A 27,038-nucleotide genomic window follows, 5' to 3' on the forward strand; every position below is an offset into this window, starting at 1 on the left:
GGTTAATCGATTAACGGGTAGTCTTAATCGATTAATTGGTCTGTTATTTGTTATAACTGATTTCTGTTTTAACAATTTAACTGTTTGCAACGAATCTAACTGCCAAAACTACTTGCTGTAAATAAGAGGCAACGTTCAGAAAACCATAGCATTACATTCTATTTTATAGAGTTGTTTAGAGAAGCATTTTGCATAGTGTTTACTGTTTTTGCATGAGAGATTGCATGTGTGAGAAGAGAGTTATTATGCTAATCTGATTTCTGATTTTTGCATACTGTTTTACATACTTTTATGTTCATTCTTATCTTGCTCACATGTTCATGCATTAGATAGATTTTTAGAGAGATTATTTGATTTCTGTTTTGATTAACTCACATGATTTTTGATGGCTTGAGTGATTAGTAAGTGGGTTAGTCTTTAAGTCTTTTCTTGTTATATTCCAAGCATTGTTGTGCTTAGTATACCTTACTATTTAACCTATTTTTGTATATTTCTGGATTAGTCTCTTGGTGTCAGATCACCATAGAGATTGAGGTTCTTCACCAAGGCTAGGAGGTCTTGATTTGAGGACAAGAATCTTGGTTGGGGCTATTTCGTGAGAAAGGTTTTCTCAGGCGGAGGGTAGAGTCAAACCAAGGATTTAGGGGTCCTAGATTTCAAGAAAGAAGCGTCCTATGTTCTTGTAATTGAATTGGTATGTGTATTCATACTTTAACTCAATATTGTGAAGAAGAAAATCTCCCTAGATCAGAAGGAGCGGCCTGGATGTAGTTTGTAGTGGACCGCAAACGAACTAGGATAAAAATCCTTTTGTGCACTCTTTTTCTCTCTGAATCTTCTTTAAAGTTTATTGTTGTTATAAATTGAATCTGCAACTAATATTCTGGATATTTGTTTACTGCCATATGCTTATTATTTGTGCGTAAAAATATATGTATTATCTCTGTTCAATCGTGTTTAAATAACTGTGCAATCTACATGTCTGATCATTCTGTTCTATGCATTAGTTAATCGATTAAGGCGTGTTGTTAATCGAGTAACTGGGATGTTTCCAGTAGTTGGGTTTTGGTTCAAGAAGTGGTGATTGATAACCGCTACACCTATTCAACTCCTCCTTCTAGGTGTTCCTATGCCACTGATACCTAACACTTACCTCACCTTGAAGAAACTTAAGTTAGGTATGCAAAGCAAGCACAACTCAAAGGCTTACTAAGACTTGAAGAAATCATGCCAACCTTTCATAAGAAATTGTATGGTTAACTTAATAAACTGAGATAGACTTTAATGGTATGATTAAAAGGAACCCAAAAAGTGAGTAAATAAATAAAGTCACTAATTAAACAAGTTGTTCATCACTCATCACTCATAAATAAATAAAATAAACTTGCAATGCAACTCAAGTTAAGCTTTCAACAAAGTGGCACATTTGATGTTGAGGGGGAATTCCTATTGTGGAAATCTGCTTTCAACAGTCGTCAAGCAGGAGGCCTCAAAATTTTAATCAATGTCCAGGGCTATTGATATTTTATGGGTAATTTAAAAACAAAATTTTCGTTCATAATGTCCAGGGCTCAAATGAGGTCATTAGGCATATCTTCTTAGTGTTTGGGAATTACCAAATAAGCCTTGTGTCTGTGAAAAAATATTCTTAAGGATCCACACCATTTTGGTCTTACATTTGCATCATCCTCCATATGATGTTTTAATCCAATATCTAACATTAATGCATGAAATTGATTTTTCGGTTTTTTGGGTGAATATGATTCATCAGATGATAAATTTTATGATCAATGTGCTAGTATATACTTGTTATAGAGATATGCAATAGAAAAAGAATCCTTATTTATGGAAGGAAGCATGAATGAATGGAGGAGTAATTTGGACAATTAAGGTCTTCAAAATGAGAAGCTTTTCAAACCAGCTCTTGAGGTGTATCAATATGGGTGGCTTGTTAATTTCCTTTTTTCCTGGATCGCTTCAATCAGGTCCAATAATATCACCCTTTACAAATTAATTTTAATTCATGAGCGTCCTTGACAATGGATACTAAAATACACGCTACATGATTTTGGTATGAAGTGTACGAATGAATATGATAAGTGATATGAGAGTGCAAGGACAATGTATGCCTGCTATTTTTTTTCTTTTTTTCTTGAATGAATGAATTTGATGTTACATGAATGAATTTATTTTTTAAAATAATGTCTGGTGTATGCAAATTATGGTGTGATGGTGTATGGAATGTGATGTTTGAATGACTTATTTTTTGTTTAATTTTTTTGGAATAAGTATATGAATGTATGAATGGGTGGATGAATGATATATTTTTTTGGTTTTTTATATGATATATAGTTTGGATGGATATTTGAATGAATATTTTTTCCTAAATGAATGAATATATGTATGCATGAGTGCATGAACATGAGGTGTAATGACGATAGTGCATTTCTGTATACCCCTAGGATGTGGTAGACCCTATTTTAGGGTAATATAGCCTGTATTACAATACAATAAAATGTCATGGCAGATTTGACATTTATTATATTGTTAAGGCCAACTCGGAGTTGAACGATAAACCTTCGAGGTTATTAAGATGACAGACAAATTATTCCTAGGGCGTTGAGCCCATCGAATGAAATAAAAATTATCCCTAAAGTATTGAGCTCATCGAATGGAATGAAACTTACCCCTAGGGCGTTGAGCCCATCGAAGGGAATGCTATGATTTAGTCGTCCTTATGGCACAAGGACATAAAAGTGCAATAACATCCTCATACATTCACGCATGAACACTTTTTCACGGACAAATGCCCCAATTTATGAATGATGATGAACAAAATTTAGGTCATGCTTCTCGTGTCCTAAATAAGGTACACTTATAAGGTTTTGGATAGACTAGAGGTCACAACCCTACGACAAGGGGTCAGGTATTCTTTAATGTGAACTTCTTCCATGTGACAAATCCTTACTAATAGTATGTATAAAAAATATCCTTATTTATAGATGGAAATTGACACATGTTAATAAAATCAAAATAAATCCTTCATTAATATTTAGTGGGTAATTTTTTCTTTAAAGCAATTAATTCATATTCGAATTTAAAATTCGAATTTTTTTATTACCTTAAATTTGAAAATTTGATTAGACAATTTTTTGGTTTGAAGATACTTAGAAAAAGTCTCTTTTGCGATAAAAACTATCACAAAATATTTTAATATCCAAAAGTGAGTTTAAACATAATTATTTGGCTTTTTAAAAATATAATAGTATTAAGAAATCCAGTTTGGGTATAAACTCCACAATTATTTTGTAAAATTATTGCATTACCTTAATAGATATTACTTGATTTTCACAAATGATAGTTCAAATTTTTATTTTTATTTAATTATGTAAAAAGAAAATTATGTGCATGCTCACTAAGTCATTTAAAGTCCGTTTAAAAATTGTTTAAAACCCAAAACGAAAATAAGGTATTGTTTGGTCATTATTGAGTCACTAATTACTCATTAAGAATTTGTGCAGATGTTAGTTTTTATTTTGAATCATCTTAATTTTTTTTTTTTATTTTATACTTTTTGAAAAGTTATTTTGGGTCACACAAAATTGGGTGTTCACATCAAGTAAAATTTCAATTTGTTAATCAATTTAGTATAGTTCTAGTGATAGTGATTAAATATAAAGAAATGGAAACTGAGGTTTGCCTTGGACATCTTAACTTACATATTGTTTAACACCTTTAGCGGCTTCTTCCAACCACCTCCTAGTGGCTAGCATAGATTGGGCAACCATTAGTAATCCTTGTTGGCTTTCTATGATGTATTTGTTCATGTCATTGTTGTTTTTACTTGTACTCTATTATGACTCTATATTTTGGATGTATTTTTTTATTTTCTTTGGACTTAGCATATGTGTATCTTTTGACTTATGTTGGCTATTTTGTGTTTGAAGTGGATGTGCTTTATAGTTTATATATATATATATATTATGTTTTTTACCATTTGTCAATACAACTACTATAATTGTTGATCATATGTCGCCTATAACTTGAATCACCAAAGAAAATCAATAGCGTGATGTGAGAAGAGCAATCCAAGATAGCAATTAACAATAAAAAAAATTCATCGATAGTTCTGGCCTTTTTAATAAATGCTTCTCAAAAGCCTATTTAACCTAATTAGACCAGGCACGTGCTTCTTAGAAAGCTACTAAAGCTTAACAAATTGGCCAATATTAATTATTTTTATATTTATATATTATTTTTATTTATATATTTATATTATTTTATTATACATAAAAGAAAATATATAAATATTATAAGCAAGTTGGCACTGGGATTTTGGGATATTGGATTTATCAATTAAGGTAGGCCTATTAATCTATCTAACGGCAGGTTTATTAGCATATCTAAACGTACCTCTATTAGTCTACTTAAATATATCTTGGTTTATTTAAATATCTTAAATCATACAAGACTTTTAAATAGAATAATAGGCCAGACCAAAGTCTGCAAATAAAACTTAATCAGACAAATAGGTCAGACTTAGGCTATAATATGTTAAACATATCAAACCTATTTAGGATAAAGTCGGACCTGACATGTTTCCACCTTTAAATGTAATTAAGGGGATATAATTTGTACATTATTAATAAAAGCTTTGATTAAAACCCGAATAGGGAAAAAATTCCCCATGACCTCTTCTTATATTTCAACCGCTACACACAATGGCAATTAAAATTCTTAATATTATTTATTTGCTCCTAAGTTATCTTTTTGTTTCCAACAAGATGTTGGTCTGGTGGTGTAACCTATAAGATTCCTAAGATAACTAAAAAGTCAATGGTTAAATTCCTGGGAACGACATTTGTTAGGATGGGAAACCATGAACCCTAAAAATGATTAGTTCATTATCCATAAGATATGTGACACTCTTGATAGTACCAAAAACACTTATCTTTTCGTTTATCTTTGTAGGCAACTAGGTGATCCTCATATTTGTCATGGAATAGATATCAAGGAGGGTGTAATCTTTGTAAATCATTGTTACTAATAACACTTATGAAATTAGGTGTTCTTATCATCTCCCTATTGAAATGATAAAAAAAATTATTTTTTCATTGTCTTTGCATCATAATTGAAAAATATTAGATGTCCACAATATATGTTACATCAGTTACATATATTGTGGTTGAACTTGGGCATTTGCTGAGTGAAATGGGAGAAATCTTGTGGAATAAAGTGAAATGTCCCTTCAACATTAGCAGGGCCCCTTCCAAGAACTTGATTAGGAAACGTTAAATTTTTAAAGGATATAAACAATTTATTATTAATTTTAAAGTGTTTTTGGTAAAAATTATTGTTGGTAAAAAAGTATTTTTAGTAAAAAGTATTTTTAGTCTATATATTAAGTATTAAAGTCATCTTCATCCTATTACTTTTATGATTTTTCCATATCATATTCTAATCATTAAAACATAATTGGTTTGGGACCATAAGACTACTTTCCTGGCCCTAGTACTTTTATATAAGAATAAAATATCTCCTTATATTATGGGATAATTTATCTCTTCTAGATAGTAAAAATATGATATTTGTATTGTTTTGTTTAATTTTAAAAATGTTTTTGTAGAAAATAATTAAATAAGACATCTATCATAATTTTATTAGATATATCTCCTTCTACATATTCTCTTTATATAATTAATATAATACATATTTTTAATAATGTATATAATATAATGAGAATAATATATAGCATGTTATAAAAAGATAAATTATTTCTTTAGCCAATATAATCATGATATGAATCATAATTAATTATTTTCTACAAAATATTTCTAAAACTAAACATAACAGTACACATGTCATACTTTTACTAGCTATAGAAGATAATTTATCTCCTGGTATGAGGAAATACTTTATTTTATAATATAATTATGTGATATATCATATATCATACGAAGAGTGACCAACAAGACGTTAGTCTATTGGTGTAGGACCTCATTAGATCTTCAATGTTGATGGTTTGATTCCTGTGAGCGACATTTGTTAGGAGAAACAGTCACGAACTCCGAAATGATTAGTTCATTATCCCTAAATGTGAGAAGATATTCTTAATAATATAAAAAAAAATAGGAAAAATGAAATGTAACTATAGTAAGATTCATTACAGTCGTAAGCAAAAATCTTGAAAATTAATGATTGAAATTTAAGACTTCAATCTAACATTTATAGCCACACAATGTATGTAAAACGTAAATCTCAAATCTTAAAGCTAAGATTGCACCTTAAAAGTTTCATTGGACTAACAATACATTTATCCCCAAGTTTAATGGCTCGTACTATCTTTGGTTATATTGACAATAATGAGAAAGAAAATGATAGAGGAGAATAAGAATGAATTTGTACGAAAAGAAAAACATAATAATAAGAATGAATTTGTACGAAAATAATAATTAGAATGAATTTTCTCTCCTTTAGTTAATAAAGAAAAACATAATGAAAAGAAAAAGTCACATCAGCATTACAAAAGAGCATTAGAACCCTATCGTGCAAAGAAAACGTTGAGAACTAACATTTAAAGTAAACTTACAATTCTAAAATAACTATGAATAAGGTATTGTAGTGTGGGATACAAAAATAAAATAGATGGAGTACCCGAATGAGATTTAAACTTGTGTTAATTATGTTTTAAATAATTAATTTTAATATAAATATATTTTTATATATAATTATTTATAAAAACATTTAATTTTGAAACGAAAATATATTTGTATGTTAATTTTCATATATTTTTAATTATGAATATTTATTCATTTTGTATTATCATATATTTTCTTTCAACTCCCTATTTTTTCTTTCATACCAAGCAATTAAAAAAGTATTCTACTTTCCATAATTTTTGTTTCATTAAGTTTATTTCATCTCATTTTCCCCCACAAACTAAACAGAGTGAATGACATTTTATTTATAAATAATTATCTTAAAGTTTGAATTGGATGTTCCTATGTCTTCAAATTTGATGCATTGATATAACTTTTCTCTTGAACTATAACTTAAAAATCAAATAGAACTTGAAAGACATGCATTCATGTGCTACAGTCCTATTTCCAAAAAAATTATTTATGGAAGGACTCTACAAGCTTCTTGAGTAGTGCATAAGTTACATTAACCAAATAAACTATTAAACATGTTCTTTACCCGTCCCTAAATATTGATCGAGTTAATTTTTGAATCCGAACCAATCCCTAATTAGGATGAGATGCGTGAGGGACGAGTCCAAAATAAGACGGGTCAAGATAGGGACAGATCCAGATTGGAAAAGGACAAAATGACAAACGTAGATTTTTTCTCAAATCTTTAAGAATGCATAATCAAAATTATGACAATCTGTATATAAACTCAACTAAAATATGCATCATACATACATCAGTATATAAACTACAAACCATAAACTACATCCTTCAAAAACTATCACTATCAGGTAATTAAAAAATTATACAAGACATTTAAAATTTTAGAATAATTTAAACTGTCAAATGTTAACATAAGCTGAAATGTTCTTATAAATGGTAAAAAAAACACATGAGAATTGAAATGACAATAACATGTCATTACTCAAAAGTTCACACGAAAATGAATAAAATAACTAACTATTAAGTGAAAAATGAAACTTAAATTGGAGTTCACACAAATTATACAAAAACTAAAAATTACCTTACTTTTAATACTCAATCACGATTTTTTATACAATTCTAATCCTTACCTTACTCATATTGCAACACAATCAATTTGATATGATTTATTTTCCATAATGTAATTTGATTTATTATTTTTTGAATCCCTAAAAATTTATATCTTATTAAGGTGATTCATGGAGCTTAATCAAATTGACATGATTTGATTCAAATTACATATTCTCGATTCTTTAATTTATCTCATAATCAAGCTTTAATAATAGCAAATCTTTAACTCATTCTTTTTTATTTTGAATAATTTTGAAGAACGTTTTTTGCTGAGCAAAACCGGATGTTCATAGCAAAGAATAAAGATTATATGATAAGTGGTGTGGATATGTTGTGTGGACTTGTAGGTACTTGAGTTATGTGGGCTGAATATAATGAGTATTGATAGATACTTATTCAATTATTCTTGATATATAATTATAAGGGATGAGTCGGGTAACCCAGACATAGACTGAACCCGTCCTTTTTTAACGATGGATCTATTCCTTTTAATCGTGTTTGTCATTTTTTATTTATTTGAACGGGTTCGACCCGTCTCTAAATCATCAGGTTGAAACGAGTTTACGGGTCAGACTGAGTCTTGCTCACCCATAATTTTTACATTATTTATACATCATTCAAATATTAATTATAATTGAATCTTAAATAATTATAATACACGAATAATGATGAATGTATTAAGTATGTAAATTTTTTAATCTATAGATATTAAATTGAAAGTTAATAAATTGTTACATAAAATAATATTTTTTTAAATAATTTCATTTAATGCCTTACTGAAAAGTAAGCATTTCATTTAGTTCATTTAATGCCTTATAAAAAAATTATCATTTCATTTAAGATCATTGAATAATAATCATTTTATTATTTATAACTAAAATTAAATTTTTAATTTGTTACAATGATTTTATTACATGTCTCTGGACAATTCTTTCTTGCATTAATCCCCAGAAAAGTCCCATGAGTTTGTAGCATGTGTGTCGTTTTGTTTGTCAGAATGATTCACTTATATTTATATAAAATCATTAGTTCCTATTCTACACTAAGCATGCACTGCATTTTTTCTCTCTTAGATTGTTTGATGTTTGCAGCAACAAAAAGTAACATTCACTTTGAAGCCAAAACATGTCTCTCTTACACTTCACTACTCCTATATGTTGCATCTCTTCTTCAACTTCAGGTTTCTTACGTACTTTTTTATTTTATTTTTTTGTGTGTTTTAAATTACTGACAGCATCACGTGATGCCACCACAATATTAGTGTTGCATTGACCACCACAACTGTATCATACTGCAATTGCGCTGTGACACCAAATCATAATGTTGCGACTATAATGGGTAGCAACGCAACCGCATCAAACTGCATTTGAGCTGCATCAGGCTACAATAGAACTGTATTAAACCACATCAGTATTAATAACATTTTTTTGCTCACAAAACAATTCATACTGTAATGACTGCAATCCGCATCGCAACGGCTGCAATCCGTATCGCAACGGCTGCAACACAACCGCAATTTTAAAACACTGCTCTATACTTTGGTGGCTAATTGGGTTTTGTTCTAAGGAGCTATGCAAATTTTCAATTTGTAGTTGCAATGGTTTTCTTAATTATTTGTTTGTTTAGTATTATTATTAGTATTATTATTATTATCATTCTTTTTTGCATGTCAAGAGTTTGGTGAATCTGATATCCTTACTGATCAATTAATGGGCAAGTTTTGGAATTTGGATGTCAATTGCTAGCCCCAGATTGGGATATTTATTGCTTCATTAGCAGTATTTTGAGTGAGGTTGGCGTAATAATAAGATTGTTGCTTCATAACTATGAGGTTATATGCTCAAATCATTGAAACAATTTCTTCGCTTGTGGGGTCAGGCTTCATACATTAACCTCTTCAGACTCCACTAAGTGGGAACTCGTGACTGCAATTTAGAACCTTGATTGCTTGATCAGTGGTTTCCTTCTTTATGTTCTTTATAATACCTTGGAAAATGGTTTTACTAGATTGTTTTGGTTAAAAAGAAGAAAAGTGAAGTAGATTTCACAATCTAAAGACCATTTTTTTGGATAATCTCAAGTATTTTATACTTTTCTGTGTACATATCATCAGAAAACTGGACATGCATCAATCATCACTCTTCTTGAAGCAGAAATAATATGGGTTGTAGATGCCTATGCTACAGTAGTTTCTATGTATAGTTCAAACTTCAAAATAACTTCAAATCTAGAGTATTTTACCCTGTATGATTTCTTACTGCTTATAACAACTAGCAGTGATGCAGCAATTCTTTGCTCTATGGTTATTTCAATATATGATTATCTCTTGTTCAATGTGCATATATAAAACAGTATGTATCTTTTAATATGGTCTGATATGATTTAGTTTTTAACAGATTCTTTGATGATTGCATCAGATGTAAAGAAGAAAAAGAACAGTACAGTGCTGGTATGACATTCATATTGTTGAAACTTTTTTTCTTCCATCCGAATACTTCTGCGTGAGAACTAGTAAGGAAAAAAACTTGGGTTTATTGCTTGCAGTGCCTTGATGAGACTAAAGAACGAATCAAGAACATGTTCAACAAGGTTGAACTTTCAACTTCTTCATATGATACTGCTTGGGTGGCAATGGTTCCATCTCCAAATTCTCCTGAAGCCCCGTTTTTCCCTCAATGCTTAAATTGGTTGTTGGATAACCAACTCTTCGATGGCTCCTGGGGTTTTTCCGATCGCCATCCATTACTTATGAATGATGCTCTCTTATCTACATTGGCAAGTATCCTAGCGTTAAAGCGATGGGGCATTGGCGAGGACCAAATTGATAGGGGTACATATGCCATTGTCATAGCTATATCGCTTCCACTTCTGTTATATAAACGGATTTTGTTGACATGCTTTCAGGTCTTCTATTTATTGAGTCAAACATTACTTCAATCAATGATGAGAAGCAACATCTTCCCATCGGATTTGATATACTTTTTCCATCTTTGGTTGAATATGCACAAGATTTAGGAATTAATCTTCCTCTTGGAGCAACAAGCTTGGAAGCAATTATTCGGAAGAAAGAGATAGAACTCCAAAGGTAGCATGTGGGTTCTCTCGTGTGTTCCTGATTTTCAATATCATTTTATTAAGTTCCAGAAGCTAAGAATTTTAAAGCCTTATTTTTCTATATACCGCATAATTTCCCTCGGACTAACTTTTATGGTATAATTGTCATAAAATAGAGGTTTTCAAAGCAATACTGAAGGGTGGAGCGCATATCTAGCATATTGTTCTGAAGGAATGCAGAAGTCAAAGAACTGGGAAACAGTCATGAAGTATCAAAGAAAAAATGGATCTTTGTTTAATTCGCCTGCTACAACAGCAGCAGTTTATAATCACCTTAAGAATACTGACTGTCTCAATTATCTTCGATCAGTACTGGAGAAGTTTGGGGATGCTGGTATGTTTCCAGACTCACCTTTCTCCGAAGTCATTTTTAATTAGTATTTATATGTACATTATTCGGCCTTTTATTTTTCAGTTCCGACCGTCTATCCTCTGGACATATATGCTCGACTCTGTATGATTGACAGTCTTGAAAGGTTGGGTATTAATTATCATTTCAAAGAGGAAATCCAAAGTGTGTTAGATGAGACACACAGGTAATACTTGATTTTGAATGGGTGCACTTGTTAATTACTATGTCAGTAAATGGAGAAGTGGGAAGGGGATTATAAATGCATGTAATAAAATACGGAGATACTGTTCTATTTAAAGAATTTAGCAGCCTTTGAAGTAAGTTTTTAAACATCCGAACATTTTTCCAAGTGTAGAAACATTTTGTTTTCCATTCATTGAGCTTCTGAAAAACAGATATTGGCTGCAAGGAGCAGAAGAAATATTCTTAGATCCCACTACATGTGCAATGGCATTTCGTATATTGCGTCTTAATGGCTATGATGTTTCTTCAGGTTGGATCATTTTTAGTATTTAAGTAGTGTAGAATTTTTTCCCTCTTTATCTTAAAAGAAAACACCAAAGAAGCTAATCAGTATATTGTGTCTTTGTAGACCCACTACATCAATATTCGGAAGAAAAATTTACCAATTCCTTGAAAGGGTATTTGAAGGATATTGGTGCTATACTGGAGCTATATAAGGCTTCACAGATCATTATACATCCGGAAGAGTCGGTTTTGGTGAGACTACATTCCTGGACAAGACATCTCCTGAAACAGGAATCCTCCCGTCAACAAATGTATGCTGATAAACTTCGGTTTTATGTTGACCATGAGGTAGTTTCTTTTCTTGATCTTTCACAAAATTTAGCTACATGTTTCTACAAAGTTTTATGATCCTTCCTAAAAATTGCATTGTTTTTTACCTTTAGGTCAAAGATGCTCTTGCTTTTCCTCATTATGCAAATGTAGAGCGTTTCTTAAACAAGAGATCGATGGATCATTACAATGTAAAAGAAACAAGGATTTTAAAAACATCCTATAGGTGTGTCTCTGGTAGTTAGTTTCCCCAGTCTCATGTTCCTTTTCCATTCATTATCAAATTCTTGATTTTTACTATGGTCTAGATCTTGCAACCTCGCAAACCAGGAATTTCTAAAGCTAGCTGTAGAAGACTTCAATATCTGCCAATCAAAACATATTCAAGAGTTGAAACAACTATCAAGGTATATACTTTTTACTAATTTTCAAATATGTACAACCTGAATGGTGATAATGATCATAGAAAAGGGCGACCCAGTGTATGAGGCTCCTACATAATGGGGTCTGAGTATCGTTTGTGCTATCATTCATGCTTGGTATCACCGAAACTTTTTCAAAGATAATATAATTTAGCTCAAATATCTACTAACAGAGGTGTGTTTAATCAAGTTTGATCTAACTGAACCATAACATAAGCAGGTGGGTTGTGGAGAGCAAGTTAGACAAACTAAAATTTTCAAGGCAGAAACATGCCTACTGTTACTTCTCCGTTGCATCCACACTTTTCACCCCTGAGTTATCCGATGCCCGGATATCATGGGCGAAAAATGGGGTGCTCTCAACAGTTGTAGATGATTTCTTTGATGTTGGGAGTTCTGAAGAAGAGCAGATGAACCTTATTCAACTAGTTGAGGAGTATATTCCTGATCATAATTTGAAGTCTTCCATTTCTTGATTTCCATTTGAATTTTACCACAATTTCAATGCACAAACAATGATATTGAAATTGGAATGCAGGTGGGATGTAGACATCAACACTTCTTGCTGTTCTGAGACTGTTAAGATACTATTTTCGGCACTTCACAGCACAATTTGTGAGATTGGAGAGAAATCAGTCAAGTGGCAAGGACGTAACGTGAAAAACAACGTTATCAAGATTGTGAGATGAATATTTATCTTCTGCTTATATTTTTCTAACATTGTTCTATTCAGTTTCAAATACATTCAATAAAAGTAAACCTTGGACTATACTTAGCTGTACACTTCCATGATAATTTACATCTTTTCATAAAGGCCAATCGATGTTTTCCCATTGAAGACTTTTTCTTAGCTAAAAGGATTCTGTTTGTTTGCTTTGCAGTGGAAGAATTTGATACAGGCTATGTTTAGGGAAGCACAGTGGACCAAAACCAATACCGTCCCAAAAATTGATGAATATATGCAAAATGGATACACATCATTTGCCTTAGGACCAATTGTCCTTCCAACCCTCTATCTCATTGGACCTAAGCTTTCAGACGACGATGCTGAAAATCATGAATTGCATTGTTTGTATAAGACCATGAGCACGTTCGGGCGTCTCTTTAATGATATTCGCGGTTTTAAGGTATATACTCCATTGCTTCTGCATGATTCCTTAGCTCGTTTTAAGGCGACTAACGTCTTTTGTCTCTGCCACAGAGAGAAATCGAGGAAGGGACATTGAATGCAGTTAATTTGCATATTATTAATGGCAATGGACTTATCACTAAAGAAGATGCTATTGAGGAGATGATGGTTATGGTTGAGGATAAGAGAAGAGAACTCCTGGAATTAGTTTTGAAGGAAAAAGGCAGTGTAGTTCCAAGAGATTGCAAGGAACTGTTCTGGAAAATGTCGAAATCTATCAGCCTATTTTACACTAAGGATGATGGATTTAGTGAACTTGAGATGCACTCTACTGTAAATGCTGTACTTAAAGTGCCTGTTGTTCTTCATGAATTGTTAGAAGGTGCCCAACAAAATCTAGGTGCGTAGTGATAAAGTTAGAGTTGGAATTGCTCTTGATTGAACACATTGTGAAATATGAATAAATGGTGGCCATTATATCCTAAGTCTTTTACTGTGGTTTGTTTTATTGTACATAACATTATAATAACTTTCATGGCATGGCTCTTCTATTCTAAACTACATCAAACTTTATTCTTTAGGACCTTATTATCATAAGTGAAGAGAGTGATTATGTGATTTGAATCAACTTTACTGTTATGTTGAGGCAAATACAAATATTTATGGAAATTATACAAGTTATCCCTCCTTTTTTTAAATCTACATGAATCACCCCTAATTATATACATATATTGTATTGACTACCCGTGTAAGAAGATGAGTGTAATTTCTTAAACAAAAAATGATGATGAGTGTAATTAAGTCAAATAAAATATGATATATTGTGAAAACAAGTTCAAATAATATAAGAATAAATGTTTATTCATTATTTTTGTTCGTTGCAAACTGTGTCAACAATTCTAAGGAACTGTTTAGAATCATTCTTATACTATATTGTGAGTAACTAAAATAATGAATAAACATTGACTATTATACTATTTGAATTTGTGTTTACAATATATTATATTTTGTTTAACTTAAGTGTGCTTGTCAACATTTGTTGTTTAAGCAGTTATACTTATCTCTGCTATATGATAGTCAATATAATGTATGCATATTATTAGGAGTGATTTGTGTAGATTTAAAAAAAAGTAGAAGAAATTTGTATAATTTCACTAAAACTGAGACAATATTAATACACTTTACTCTTTTATTAATGAAGATTGAATAAGGTAGCTAGTAGAGTAATTTGAGATATCAGCTTCTATAGATATAAGTAACTTCCTCTTAACTAACATTGAAACTAACTCTTATTAAATGGGACATGAAAATTTTATCTTACATGACAAAGTTAACGTACATCCTAATCCTAACTTAGATTTTCTATAGTAGGATAATTCTTGGGTATCAGATCATTTTTGTGTGGCAGCAATTTCGAGTGTGAATACCTAATTTTATTCCATTAATTTTTTTATATATACTAGAAAAGATTAGTGGTTTGTCAATGATTTAAAAAAGATAATGAAATATTTTTATCTAACGAAGAGTATTTCAATAATTTTTATGTGTTTGTAAAAATGTAAAGGTTTTGCTTAAATGAGGATGTTTTAGTCGGATGGGAATCACCTGTCCCAACTCGGTGTCCCCATTCTTGTCTTGTTCCACTCATATATTGACATATGAAATTAATATATTATTTTAATAAGATAAAAATAAATTGAGGTATTATTTTTGACTTATTAATAAACACTAATTGGTTAGGGACATGAGGCAGAAACTTTTATGGGACAGAGAATCCCGTTCCTTTTTAGTCATGTTTGTGAGTATTCCAATATAATAAAGAGTTTTTGCCTAAACGGGACATTTTGGTCACTTTTTGCGAGTTTATAAAAATAATAGTTTTTGCACAAGTATTGACATTTTGTCATTTACAGAAGTCAATAAAAAATTTAAACAATTTTTTCCCAACTAAAGTTATTTTGGTCATTTTAAAGTTTTTGCACAAATAATCACATTTTAGTCACTTATACAAGTTTATAAAAAATTTAAAGAGTTTTTATTCAACCAGGGATTTTTACTAATTTTCTAATGTTTTCAAAAGTCAATAGAGTGTTTTGGACACATCAATTGTCTCGAATGATATCTTATTATCTGTCTCGAGCTAAATCAATGTATCTTAATTATGTTTGGTTCGTTATGATATATTACAAAAGCGATTTAAACAATATATCTTTAGAATTTTTAATGCATTCTGTAACAAAAAATAATAAAGATAGATTAATTTGTATATTATTTGGACTTGTATCCATAATATATCATGTTTTGTTTAACTTAATTGCATTTATCACATTTTTTGTTTAAGATATTACACTTATTTCTCATGCAGGGGTGGTCAATGTAATGCAAGTATAAAAAATAGGGGTGTTTGTGTAGGTGTAAAAAAGTGAGGGGTGGTTCATGTAATTTCACTAAAACTCAAGGGGTGTCAGTATACTTTACTCATTAAAATATTATTTTTTATTATTTAAAATTATCTTTAATTTATATGACAATATATGATTGATCCGCGACAGAGAATTAGACACCTTTGGGAATGAGTGATTCCTCTCTGAATGTTTTTACCCAACTAGGGGTATTATAGCCCGTTCATGTACCGCATGGCCACATCCTAGTTAATTTGAAATCCTCAAACAACCGAGTGTTTTTATCACATTTCTTATTTAATTAAATAGATTATTATAAAGAAGATTTTCACAGTTTTGATGAAGACTTCAAGTTCACCAAAAACAAGCAAAAGGAAGAATATCATGAAGATATAGAAGGTCAAACTTCAAGACAAAATATATTTCAAGTCTTCAATAGGTACTTCTATCATTACATTCTAAGTATGTTTAGTAGCAATGCTCATAAGTGGAAAAACAATTTTGAAAATAATCGGAAAACTTTTAGTCAAAATAAAACAATTTTCAAAATGCTAAGTAACGAGTTACTTCAATTGAGTAATAGGTTATTCGACCTAGGTAACAGGTTACCAAACTGAGTAATGAGTTACCTGAAAAATTTGACACAGAGTAACCGATTACTCAATTGGGCAGTAAGCTTCAGTAATTGGTTATAGGCTTCAGTAATCGGTTACAGTGAGCTGTTACACTAGATTTTCAAATCCAAACCCAATAACTTTCATCTAAAACGAATGAGTTTTATTCCAATCGTGTCATACCTGCTCATAGGGGTATATTGGCTTATTGGAAGCCTATTTAAAGATCTTGAAACACTCATTTTATTAATCCATTCTTTCAGAGAGTTACACAACTTTCATTTACAATTCTCTATACATTTTCATGTAACTCTTGTTCTACACTTTCCAAATTTTTAGAAGTTGCATAAAAGTGTTTGGTCTAAAGTTTTCTAAATTTAATCACTACTTGAGCATTGTATACTAAGTGTAGAAAGAGCAAGAAAATTACTAGTTATATCATTTTTTGTATCTTGTAAAGCAATTTTTGCCCTAGAAATTATTCTTTATTCATTGTTGTAAAGGGTGTGGTGAGAAGGGAAAAATTATACTTGGAAGAGGTTGTCTACTAATTTTGTGAGGTAATAGTGAGTGTGTGCTGTACAAGGAGTCTCAGCGAGAGATATTGTAATTGCAACATATAATATCAGTACATAAATCTCTTGTGCTGCAAGAATACTGAATGTAGCATTCGATTGACAAGAAGATGAACCATTATAAAACCTTGGGGTACTTATCGCTCTTCTTCTCACTCTCTTTATCTTTATATAGGTTATTTTTCTGCAATTATTTTCAGTGCCACATGCTCTCATTTTCATAGTAGGAAAATTATCGATATAAACTAGAAAAATAATTTACCCCCTCTTAGTTTCTATCTAATACTTACAAACAAAGTGCTTGCTACTCTGATGGGTTCTGGAATATACACTGATACTGATGAAGGAGGAAACTGCATAGATATTTCAAAGTATCGAAGTATGATCGGATCCCTACTTTATATTACTAAAAGTAGACAATATATCATATTTAATGTCCATTTTTGTGCACTTTATCAATCAAAACCCAAAGAGTCACATCTACTTGTCGTTAAGAGAATAATGAAATATTTAAAAGGCACACATGATGTATGATTGTGGTATTCGAAAGGAAGCCTATGTGACTTGGTGAGATACTTGAATTCAGATTTTGTTGGATGTAAAACTGAGAGGAAAATTACAAGTGGTACTTGTCATATTCTAAGAAATGCATTGGTCTCTTGGTCTTGTAAAAAGCAAGCATGTGTTGCTCTAAGTACTATTGAGACAAAATACATTGCATTAGGTAGTTGTTGTGCCCAAGTGTTGTGACTCAAGCAACAATTACGAGATTATGGCTTGGACTTAGGATGCATTCCCTTGAAATGTGACAACACTAGTGATATAAACCTCACTAAGAATCCAATGATGCATTCCTGAACCAAGCCTGTTGATATAAGAAATCACTTCCTTAGGGACTATGTCCAAAAGAAAGGTGTACTCTTGGAATTGTAGATACACATGATCAATTAGCATACATCTTTACAAAACCTTTGGCTAAAGAACATTTTTATAAGATTAGATTAGAATTAGGCATTCTTGATGAAGCTAACATGTCTTAAATGTGCTTACATGCTTATATATTTACTTCATTATGTTTATCTTATTCCTACTTGTGCTAAAACATGCTTTATTTTTTCTTAAATTTTCATATTTTGGGGTATGTAATTGATTACTACACATGAGTAACCGATTACCAGCCATCAGATGCCTGACGGTTTTAAAAAGTGAGGATAGTAATTGATTACTCTGATGAGTAACCAGTTACTGGATGACACAATCAGGAATTGTAATCGATTGCCCTGGAGAGTAACTCGTTACACTAAGTTCATTTTCGGGGAATTGGGTATTTTTCACTAATATAACTAATTACTCTACCTTGAGTAACTGATTACACTGTGCAATACTTAAAGTGATTCCTCCATTTTCAGAAACTTCATCTTCTTCCTTCAACCCTCTCTAAACCGTGGTCACCCCATCACTTTGAAAAACTTCATTTTGTAATTGTTTTCAGTGATTTGTGTTGATTTCTATCATACTTTCAATTCTAAACACATTGCAACCATCATTTTTGTGTTTAGATCATTAAATCAAAAAACCTCAAATCCTTTCAAAACTTCAATTTCATGGCTTCTTCATCAAGAACCAAGAAACAACGTACCAATGTGTCTCAAAGGAAGCAATCAACTTCTTCAAAGGTTAACCCAATAGATTTGGCACGACTTCTTGCAATATTGTTCAATGATCATTTTCTACATAGACTTATTTTCGCTCCTAAATATGGTAAGCTTCACTCTTTTGAATCTGCTGGTTTCATTTTCCGCACCTTCCTTAGGCAACAAAATCTATTCGATTTTTGTGAGGAACATTGTGCTTATAATCCTGATCTTGTATGGGTATTTTACTACAATCTGAACTTTAAAAGGAATAAATTGTTTACCTTTGTCAAGGACAAGGGCATTGCCTTAGATTTGAGATCTCCTAGTTCAAGTTGTCGTAACATACCATACACATAAACTATAGAGGAATCTGTCTTTCAATGTCATTTGGAAGGATATGATAGAAAGAAATTCTACGACTCTATATGTAGATTTTCCAAGAGGGAAATTGACATGCGTGCCTTAGGTGAAACTGATAAGAGTGAAGATATTCTATTTGTCGGGAATCTCAATCTAGAAGATCATTTGCTTCATTAACTTTTAAGCTATGTTATAGTTCCTAAATATTTAAATCATTCATAAGTTAGCCATATGGAACTACAACTTATGTATGCTCTTAAGCATAACATTTTGATAAATTGGGCTTTAATGGTAATACAAAAAATGTGAATTTTTAGAGATAGTCAGAGCCCCTTTACCTTATGCTATAATCATAACTGCCATACTTGAGCACTTTGGTATCTCTAATACTGGAGAGTCCAAGATCGAACTAGATGCTAGGGATAGCAAGATCAATGTAGATGTGATCCACAAGATGAGATTCTTCTGAGACCCCAATGATAATATCTACAAGCATCAAAGTGATCAACAGACTGCTCATATGGAAAATCCTTCTGCTCACCCTCATGCACCTCAACCCTCCACATTCAATGTCGAGTCGTCGTCATCTGTTGCCATACCTACTAATAAGATTATTATGAATGAGTTATTCTCGCTTCAAAGTTATATCACTATTAGGATGGATGCCCTTGATGCTAAGAGTCAACAAGTCTAATTTGAACTTAGAAGATTATCAAACTATTTGGACTACATAGATATAGACAATGATAGTTATGAAGAAGATCTGGCTCCTGATCTTGACAAGGTTTTGATGAAGACACCAACATCACATAAAATAAGAAAAGGAAGAATACTTATGAAGACAATAAGGATAAAGCTTCAAGAACTTAGAACTTTTAAGTTCAAGTCACTATTTGATAAAAAATTTCCTAGTGCAATAAGATAATTTGTAAGGTGAGTAAATCTCTTTTGTAAATCTAGTATTTTCTTTCCAGGCTTCATACGAAACATTTCATATTCCTGGGAGAGAGTGTTGAGTCTCGATCTTTTGACTTCACCAGTTCCTTCATATGTAGTCTCTAGAGTATCCCACATTTCTTTAGCAAATTTTTAATTTAATACTCTAAAAAAATTATCAATGCCAACTGCTGATGTGAGGATGTTCTTTGCCTTGAGATTGTATTGCACCTTCTTTTTCTCTTCATCATTCCATGAGGATTTTAGCTTCACTTCTCTTATACCATTAATAATAGTGAATGATTCATAAGATCCTTCCTCAATCGCATTCTAGATGTCCAAGTCTTGAGATTCTATAAAGATTCTCATTCTGATTTTTCAAAAGTCATAACATTCTCCAATAAAATTTGGTGGGCGATTTATGTTGGAACCTTCTCTAAGAAATGACCTTGCGACCATCTTAGATTCAAGATCAGATTTGAGAATAACTTACTAAAACAAGCTCTAGTGCCACCTGTAAGACTGACATGACAACTAAGATGGGGTGAATTAGTTGTTAAAAAAGTTTTTAAACAACTAATTCACCCCCTCATCTTAGTTGTCATCTCAGTCTTAGATTAATAATGTGTCAGAATCTTAGAGTAGTAGTTATCTAGGATTTGCTAGTTTCTCTTTGATGATGTATGTATTGAACTTGTTGGATTTTTATTTGCCTTTGTAATGATTAAATTTCCTTTACTTTATGCTTTGTAAGAACCTATTTTAATGCCTATTATACTATGTTACTTCATATGATTCTATCATCTTATAGCTTTTATGTTTTATGGTTTATATTGATTATTCTTATATATATATATATATATATATTCTGGAAACTTGGTTATTCTTTCTTCTTGATGAAGCTAAAAGGGAGAGAAAAGTTGAAGTTGTGTTTTATGTTTAACATTTTTTAGGAACATACTTAAAAATAAGGGGGGTATACAAGATAGGGGGAGCATACTCAAATCAACCTTGTCAAATCATATAAAGTGTTCAAAAATCAGAAAACACTATCTTTCAAGACGATGTTGGTTTGTCATCACCAAAAGGGGATATTGTTAAGAAGATCTTGATCTTGACATTGACACAATTTTGATGAAGACACCAAGATCACCAAAAAGAAATAAAAGGAAGAATATCATGAAGATATAGAAGATTAAGCTTCAAGACAAAATAGAGTTTAAGTCTTCAATATGTACTTGTATCCTTACGCTCTAAATAGGTTTAGTAGCAATGCTCATTAAGTGAACAAGCAATTTTGAAAATAATCGAAAAACTCTTAGTCAAAATAAAACCATTTTAAAATGCTAAGTAACGAGTTATTTGACGTGTGTAATAGGTTACTGGACCTAGGTAACAAGTTACTTGGATTATGTGGCAGTAAGTAATAAGTTACTAGGACTGCGTAACAGGTTACCAAACTGAGTAAAGAGTTACCCAATAAAATTGTCATAGGGTAACCGACTACTCAATTGGGCAATAAGCTTCAGTGATCGGTTACAAAGAGTTGTTACACCATATTTTCAAATCCAAACCCAACAGTTTTCATCCAAAACGGATGGGTTTCATTCTAATTGTGTCCTACCTACTCATAGGGGTATATTGGCTGATTGGAAGCCTATTTAAAGGCCTTGAAACATCCATTTAGTTAAACCATTCTTTCACACAGTTTACACAACTTTCATATACAATTCTCTGCACTTTTTCATTCAATTCTTGTTTTAAACTTTCATAATATTTTGAAGTTGCATAAAAGTGTTTGGTCTAAAGTTTTTCAAACCTAAACACTACTTCAACATTGTATACTAAGTGTAAAAAGAGCAAAAGGATTTCAAGTTATATCATTTTTGTATCTTGTAAAGCAATCTTTGCCCTAGAAATTATTCTTCGTTCATTGTTATAAACTTTTCATCACAATGGTGCATGTGGTGGGTAGGGGAAGAGTATAATTGGAATAGGTTGTCTTCTAGTTTTGTGAGGTATTAGTGAGTTGTGATGTACAAGGAGTCTCAAGGAGAGATTATAATTGGAACTCATAATATCATTAAAGAAATCTCTTGCCCTGCAAGAATAATGAAAGTAGCCTTTGGTGGACAAGAATGTTAACTAGTATAAAACATTAGTGTACTTATTTCTCTTCTTCTTACTCTCTTTATCTTTATATTGGTTATTTTTCTACATTATTTCCGCTGCAACATACTCTCATTTTCATAGTAGAAAAATTGTCCATATTAACTAGAAAACTAATTCACCTCATCCTCCACATCTTAGTTGTCATCTAATACTTATAATTATATGAGAAGATTTTGATTAAAAATTAGAGACTTCTTATTATAATAGAGATTGTAATAATGAGAAACATGTTTCTTTTATAAATTTTAATCTAAATTGTTCTTGATCATAGAATCATTGAGAGTGGGATATCAATGACTCGGATAGATCAATATATGCATGATAGTATTTATTGGATAAATATTAATGGATCTTTTGTATTAAATTGTACATATAGATAATGCATATGTGGATATGAGCATTGAAATGACTTAATTGAGAATTTCTAATGGTTAAGATTACCTTAAATTGTCAATAGATAATTCTCAAGAATAAATAAAAATGGTTTATAGTATCATTTGACATGAAATTAACATATTAATGTTGTTTTTAGACTTTGGTTTCAGACACATAATATCTTCGGATGTGTATTACAATGAATAAAGAAATTAATTTAGTTAATTTGCTATTAATTTAGTATTGAACCTATAGTGAGACACATTAACGAGTGTTCTAATCTTTATGAAAATAATTATATTATTTAATAATTAAATTGGAGAATTTAATTTTATCAAATAAATAATTTGATGAAATATTATTTTAATTCTTTGCTAGGACCATCGATTTAAATAATAAAGAAAATACATTCTAAAATATTTCTTTGTGTTGGAAAATAAAAGAAGAATCATGGTGTTCTTTGATAAAATGATGTGTGGTAGTTGGTTTGCAACATTTCAATCAACAAGTCACTTGAAGAGGCAAATGAATAGTGACTTGTGAAAGTAATTTTCTTTTATGGGCACTATGTATCTCATTTATATATATTATTTGCTCTAGGCTCCTTATAATAGGATAAAGAGAGGTTGACTCTTCTGCCGATATCCTGAGAAACAAAATATATACTCTTGTGCACATAGTACATTTACTCCACAGACAAAATTATAATGTTCACCTACAATTTCTTTCTTTTTTTTATTTGCTATTCATATAAACAAGAGTTTTGTGAGTAAAAAATTATGGTTTTAAATGTTCTATTTTTTATTCCATTGTTCAAAGAATTGATAATAAATATTGATATTAGTGTGGATATACACGTAGAGTTTTCATAATTTTAAAAAACAACTTTAAATATTCAAGAATTACAAATGGGTATGCATTCTATGTGCAATTTTTTATTATATATAATTTTAGACACAAATATATCTAAGTTTATCTATTATGTATGTTAAGAACATGATAATAACTCTTTCAACCTTCACCTATCATTTTGACACACAAAAAGAAAATGTCACTCATGGAATGTTTGATTTTACATTCCAACAAACGTCACTCATGAAAATTGAATTTTTTACATTCAGCTTAATACATGATAAGTCCATACATACCAATGTATAGTTTGTAAATCATATAAATCACATAGATGCATTTTTACTTTTTATTATTGAACCCATAATTAACTTAGAGATGATAATAGGGTCGAGCGGGCACGAATAATATTTTATTGTTCCTAAATTTGCACTATTTGTGGGTAGCAAATATTTGTAGGTATACAACGGATTTTAATTTTATTTATATATTTATATATTTTATAATAATCAATATATAAAAATAATTATTACATAAATAAAAATAATTATATGATATAGTCAAATTATTGCAATTTGTTATGTAATAAAAAAAATAGATAATATATAATCCAAAAACAATAATAAAATGGTATAATGTATATAAAATTTAATTAAAAATAAATTTATAAATATGAAATATGCTGCATATCATAAAATAAATTTCCACCCATAAGTTACTTTGTATACAAACCTATTACTTTTTGCCATCCCTAAATTAACTATTATGTGGTTGGTTACTTTTTAAATTAATTTTATGAGATTTTTTGTATACAAATCTATATATGGTAAACAGTGCGATGAATTCAATATATAATAGTTATCATAATTGGGATAATTATATAATGATCAAACTCATTCAATATTTGTGAATTTTCTTTCATAAATTTTGTGCCTATCCCACAATGAGAGGACAAAAGACACTAGAGAATGGGATCATGAAACAAATTTGTGGTAGCAAACTTATATATGTTAATGAAAACTCATCTTCAACTTCTAAGTATTGCTTATTGGTTAACCAATCAAGAGACAATGGTAGCTCCACAGTTTATACTGCACCAAAAAGTATATGTAATCATTCAATTCACTATAAGCATTGCAAACACGTAATCGCAACTATAACTTAAAACACTGGCATCAACTATAGTCCTATACCATACAAAGTTAAACAGTACATAAACAATACACCTGGCAGCACGCTTGTCCTACAAAATATGCCATTCCATGTTCCATTCGGTTACTCAAAAAAATATTTAATTATTAAACTTTTAACTTGAATACATTATTTTCGACCAATCACAGCTGATTGCACATAGAGTAGAACACGAATATGTACTCCCCACACTGCAAGGGTATAGAACAGTTCTCAATGAAGAACAGAAATTAGGATAGTAAAAGGTTGCTGCATTAGTAAATAGGTAAATGAAGATAACCTTAACAGTTGCACAAAATCAAATTCCAGTTTAAGATGAAAATGAGCACTAATAAAGACATAACCACTAGTAAAATCTGTTATCCTTAGCCTACAATATAAAACTTCAAAATTTCATATAACTTGTGAAAAAAATCAAATTCCGGAAAAACATTTTTCCAAGAGAAAAAACATACATCACCTTACCTTCATTCCATAACAACTTTTGCACCAAGTGCTTTCATTTTCTCTACAATCTGTTCTCCTTCTTCTTTTGAAACACCTTTCTTGATGATAGAAGGTGTTTTTTCCACTAAATCCTTTGCCTCTTTCAGACCCAAATCAGTAAAGCCCCGAACCTCCTTGATGACTTTAATTTTGGAAGCTGCTTCATAGGACTCCAATTTCAATTCAAATACAGTTTTTTCCGGCTTTTTATCCTCCTCGACTTCAACAGGTGCTTTCATTGCCATTCCAGCCAAATTTGCAGATCCTGCTTTCATATATCCCACAGTTGGTATCTCCTTAATTCCCAATTTCTTCATCAGAATAGGACCCAATTCTGCAGCTTCAGCTACTGTAAGTGACGCCATTTCATCAACAAGCTTAAAGACTCTCTCTGATGGAGGGCCACGATTCTCGGTCGGGTCAAATGTAGAAGGATCAAAATCAGCTGGGAGACTTCTTTGATCAATTTCTACTTCCTCGACATCTTCCTCGTCCTCTTTCCTAGCAGCTTGGCCAAAGCTTCTTGACAATACATTTATATTACTTGCATGAAGCCCTACCGAAGTTAAATGAAGAGGTTGTCGATATAAACCATTTCGTAAATAAGGCCTTATTCTTAATAGCAAGCTCATTCTTGCCTTCTAGGTTGCTTATTCTTAATTACAGATCAGCCCAGCATGACACACGATGTGAACTCCTACTCCAGTATATAAATACCCTGAATGCAAATCAAAACAAAACATCTTTACATTTAGTTATTTAGTCCATTGCCGCTGGAATCATATCGAAATTATAGAACTAAAATGTGGTCCAGTATACGAGGCTCCCACTTAGTGAGTACAGAACGGTAGCTATATAAAAGCTAGCCAATGAGAAGGCTGTTTCTAGGATCTGAACTCGTGAAACATAAAATACAAATAATTTACAATAAAATACAGATAATTTACAATAAAATACAGATAATTTACAATAAAATACAAATAATTTACAATAAACATATAAATGCTTAAAACTCAAAAGATATCCAAATTTAAGACATGGGGGTGGGAAATAAGACATAATACTTCCAATTCTACTTACGAGAAGATGTATATTTTTTTCAAAACCCTATATCATATTTCATTCAAATTAGTGACTAGTAATGAAACGAACTCCACAGAGAAGGGAAACAAAGAATCAAAATATCATTCATTTTTAATCAAATAGATGAAAAACATTATGTTAAAGAACACGCAAAAATTTAAAAATAAAAAACACAAGATGGCACAAAAAATAAATTGGAAGTTTCAATTTTTGCAGCAGCAATATACAAAACGAACATTATTCACTTACAAAAAATCAAATGGCAAAGAGGAAAAAATCATTTTGGCAAAAATCCAAAATTCTTTACTCAAATTTATGCAAGTACGAAAAAGAATAACGCTTAAAATCCGTGAGTAGAATGAAAAACCTAAGGGAGAGCCCAATTCTTACCTTAGTCGATTTCCGAGGTCGTGAACCAAGTATAGATCTTTGGAATCTAGGGAAGGAAATGCAACGATGTTGAAAGGGTGGTGCTGAATTGGAACAGCGAAGTGAGTAAAGAGCAGTGTTGTGTGTTCTATCGAATGGGCCTGTTTGTATGGGGTTTTCAAACTAGAGAGTAAGCCCAACATGTTTTTATTTTTTTTTATGTTTCATGTTATCTCGGATGCAAGTGGTTTTAGTTTAAACCTATGAAGCACGGATACTGATACGTGTGTCGGGTACGATACGTATTTGATACGTCGACATGCATTTTTTCCAAAATATAGGATACGATACGTTCAGGGATACGCGTATAAAATAATAAAAACACATAAAATAGGATAAAATTATAAGTGTAAATCAAAATATTCAAAGTAA

General features: G+C 31.0%; 2 protein-coding genes across 3 annotated transcripts in view; one reads left to right on the top strand and one right to left on the bottom strand.

Moving 5' to 3' along the window:
* LOC109356576 (ent-kaur-16-ene synthase, chloroplastic) overlaps nt 1–14,030 on the top strand; it is a 24,329-nt gene extending 10,299 nt beyond the window's left edge. The window contains exons 1-14 of one of the 2 annotated variants that reach the window (XM_019599975.1): nt 8,777–8,922; nt 10,139–10,191; nt 10,287–10,572; nt 10,647–10,827; nt 10,973–11,190; nt 11,272–11,392; nt 11,604–11,701; nt 11,801–12,024; nt 12,120–12,232; nt 12,315–12,413; nt 12,649–12,864; nt 12,967–13,108; nt 13,310–13,555; nt 13,630–14,030. In XM_019599975.1, coding sequence (XP_019455520.1) covers nt 8,868–8,922; nt 10,139–10,191; nt 10,287–10,572; nt 10,647–10,827; nt 10,973–11,190; nt 11,272–11,392; nt 11,604–11,701; nt 11,801–12,024; nt 12,120–12,232; nt 12,315–12,413; nt 12,649–12,864; nt 12,967–13,108; nt 13,310–13,555; nt 13,630–13,965 — 2,388 coding nt within the window. In that variant the 5' untranslated portion in view covers nt 8,777–8,867 and the 3' untranslated portion in view covers nt 13,966–14,030. Of the gene's footprint in view, nt 1–8,776; nt 8,923–10,138; nt 10,192–10,286; nt 10,573–10,646; nt 10,828–10,972; nt 11,191–11,271; nt 11,393–11,603; nt 11,702–11,800; nt 12,025–12,119; nt 12,233–12,314; nt 12,414–12,648; nt 12,865–12,966; nt 13,109–13,309 lie in introns of those variants that run through there. The other variant, XM_019599977.1, reaches the window with a different exon arrangement.
* On the bottom strand, nt 24,936–26,779 carry LOC109356578 (50S ribosomal protein L7/L12-like). Its single transcript, XM_019599980.1, has 2 exons — nt 26,628–26,779; nt 24,936–25,872 (listed from the first exon to the last, which is right to left on the bottom strand). Exon 2 carries the CDS (start codon nt 25,784–25,786, stop codon nt 25,136–25,138), a length of 651 nt encoding a protein of 216 aa, XP_019455525.1. The 5' UTR covers nt 25,787–25,872; nt 26,628–26,779; the 3' UTR covers nt 24,936–25,135.

The sequence above is a fragment of the Lupinus angustifolius genome, chromosome LG09, assembly GCF_001865875.1.
Source record: "Lupinus angustifolius cultivar Tanjil chromosome LG09, LupAngTanjil_v1.0, whole genome shotgun sequence".
Lineage (NCBI taxonomy): Eukaryota > Viridiplantae > Streptophyta > Magnoliopsida > Fabales > Fabaceae > Lupinus > Lupinus angustifolius.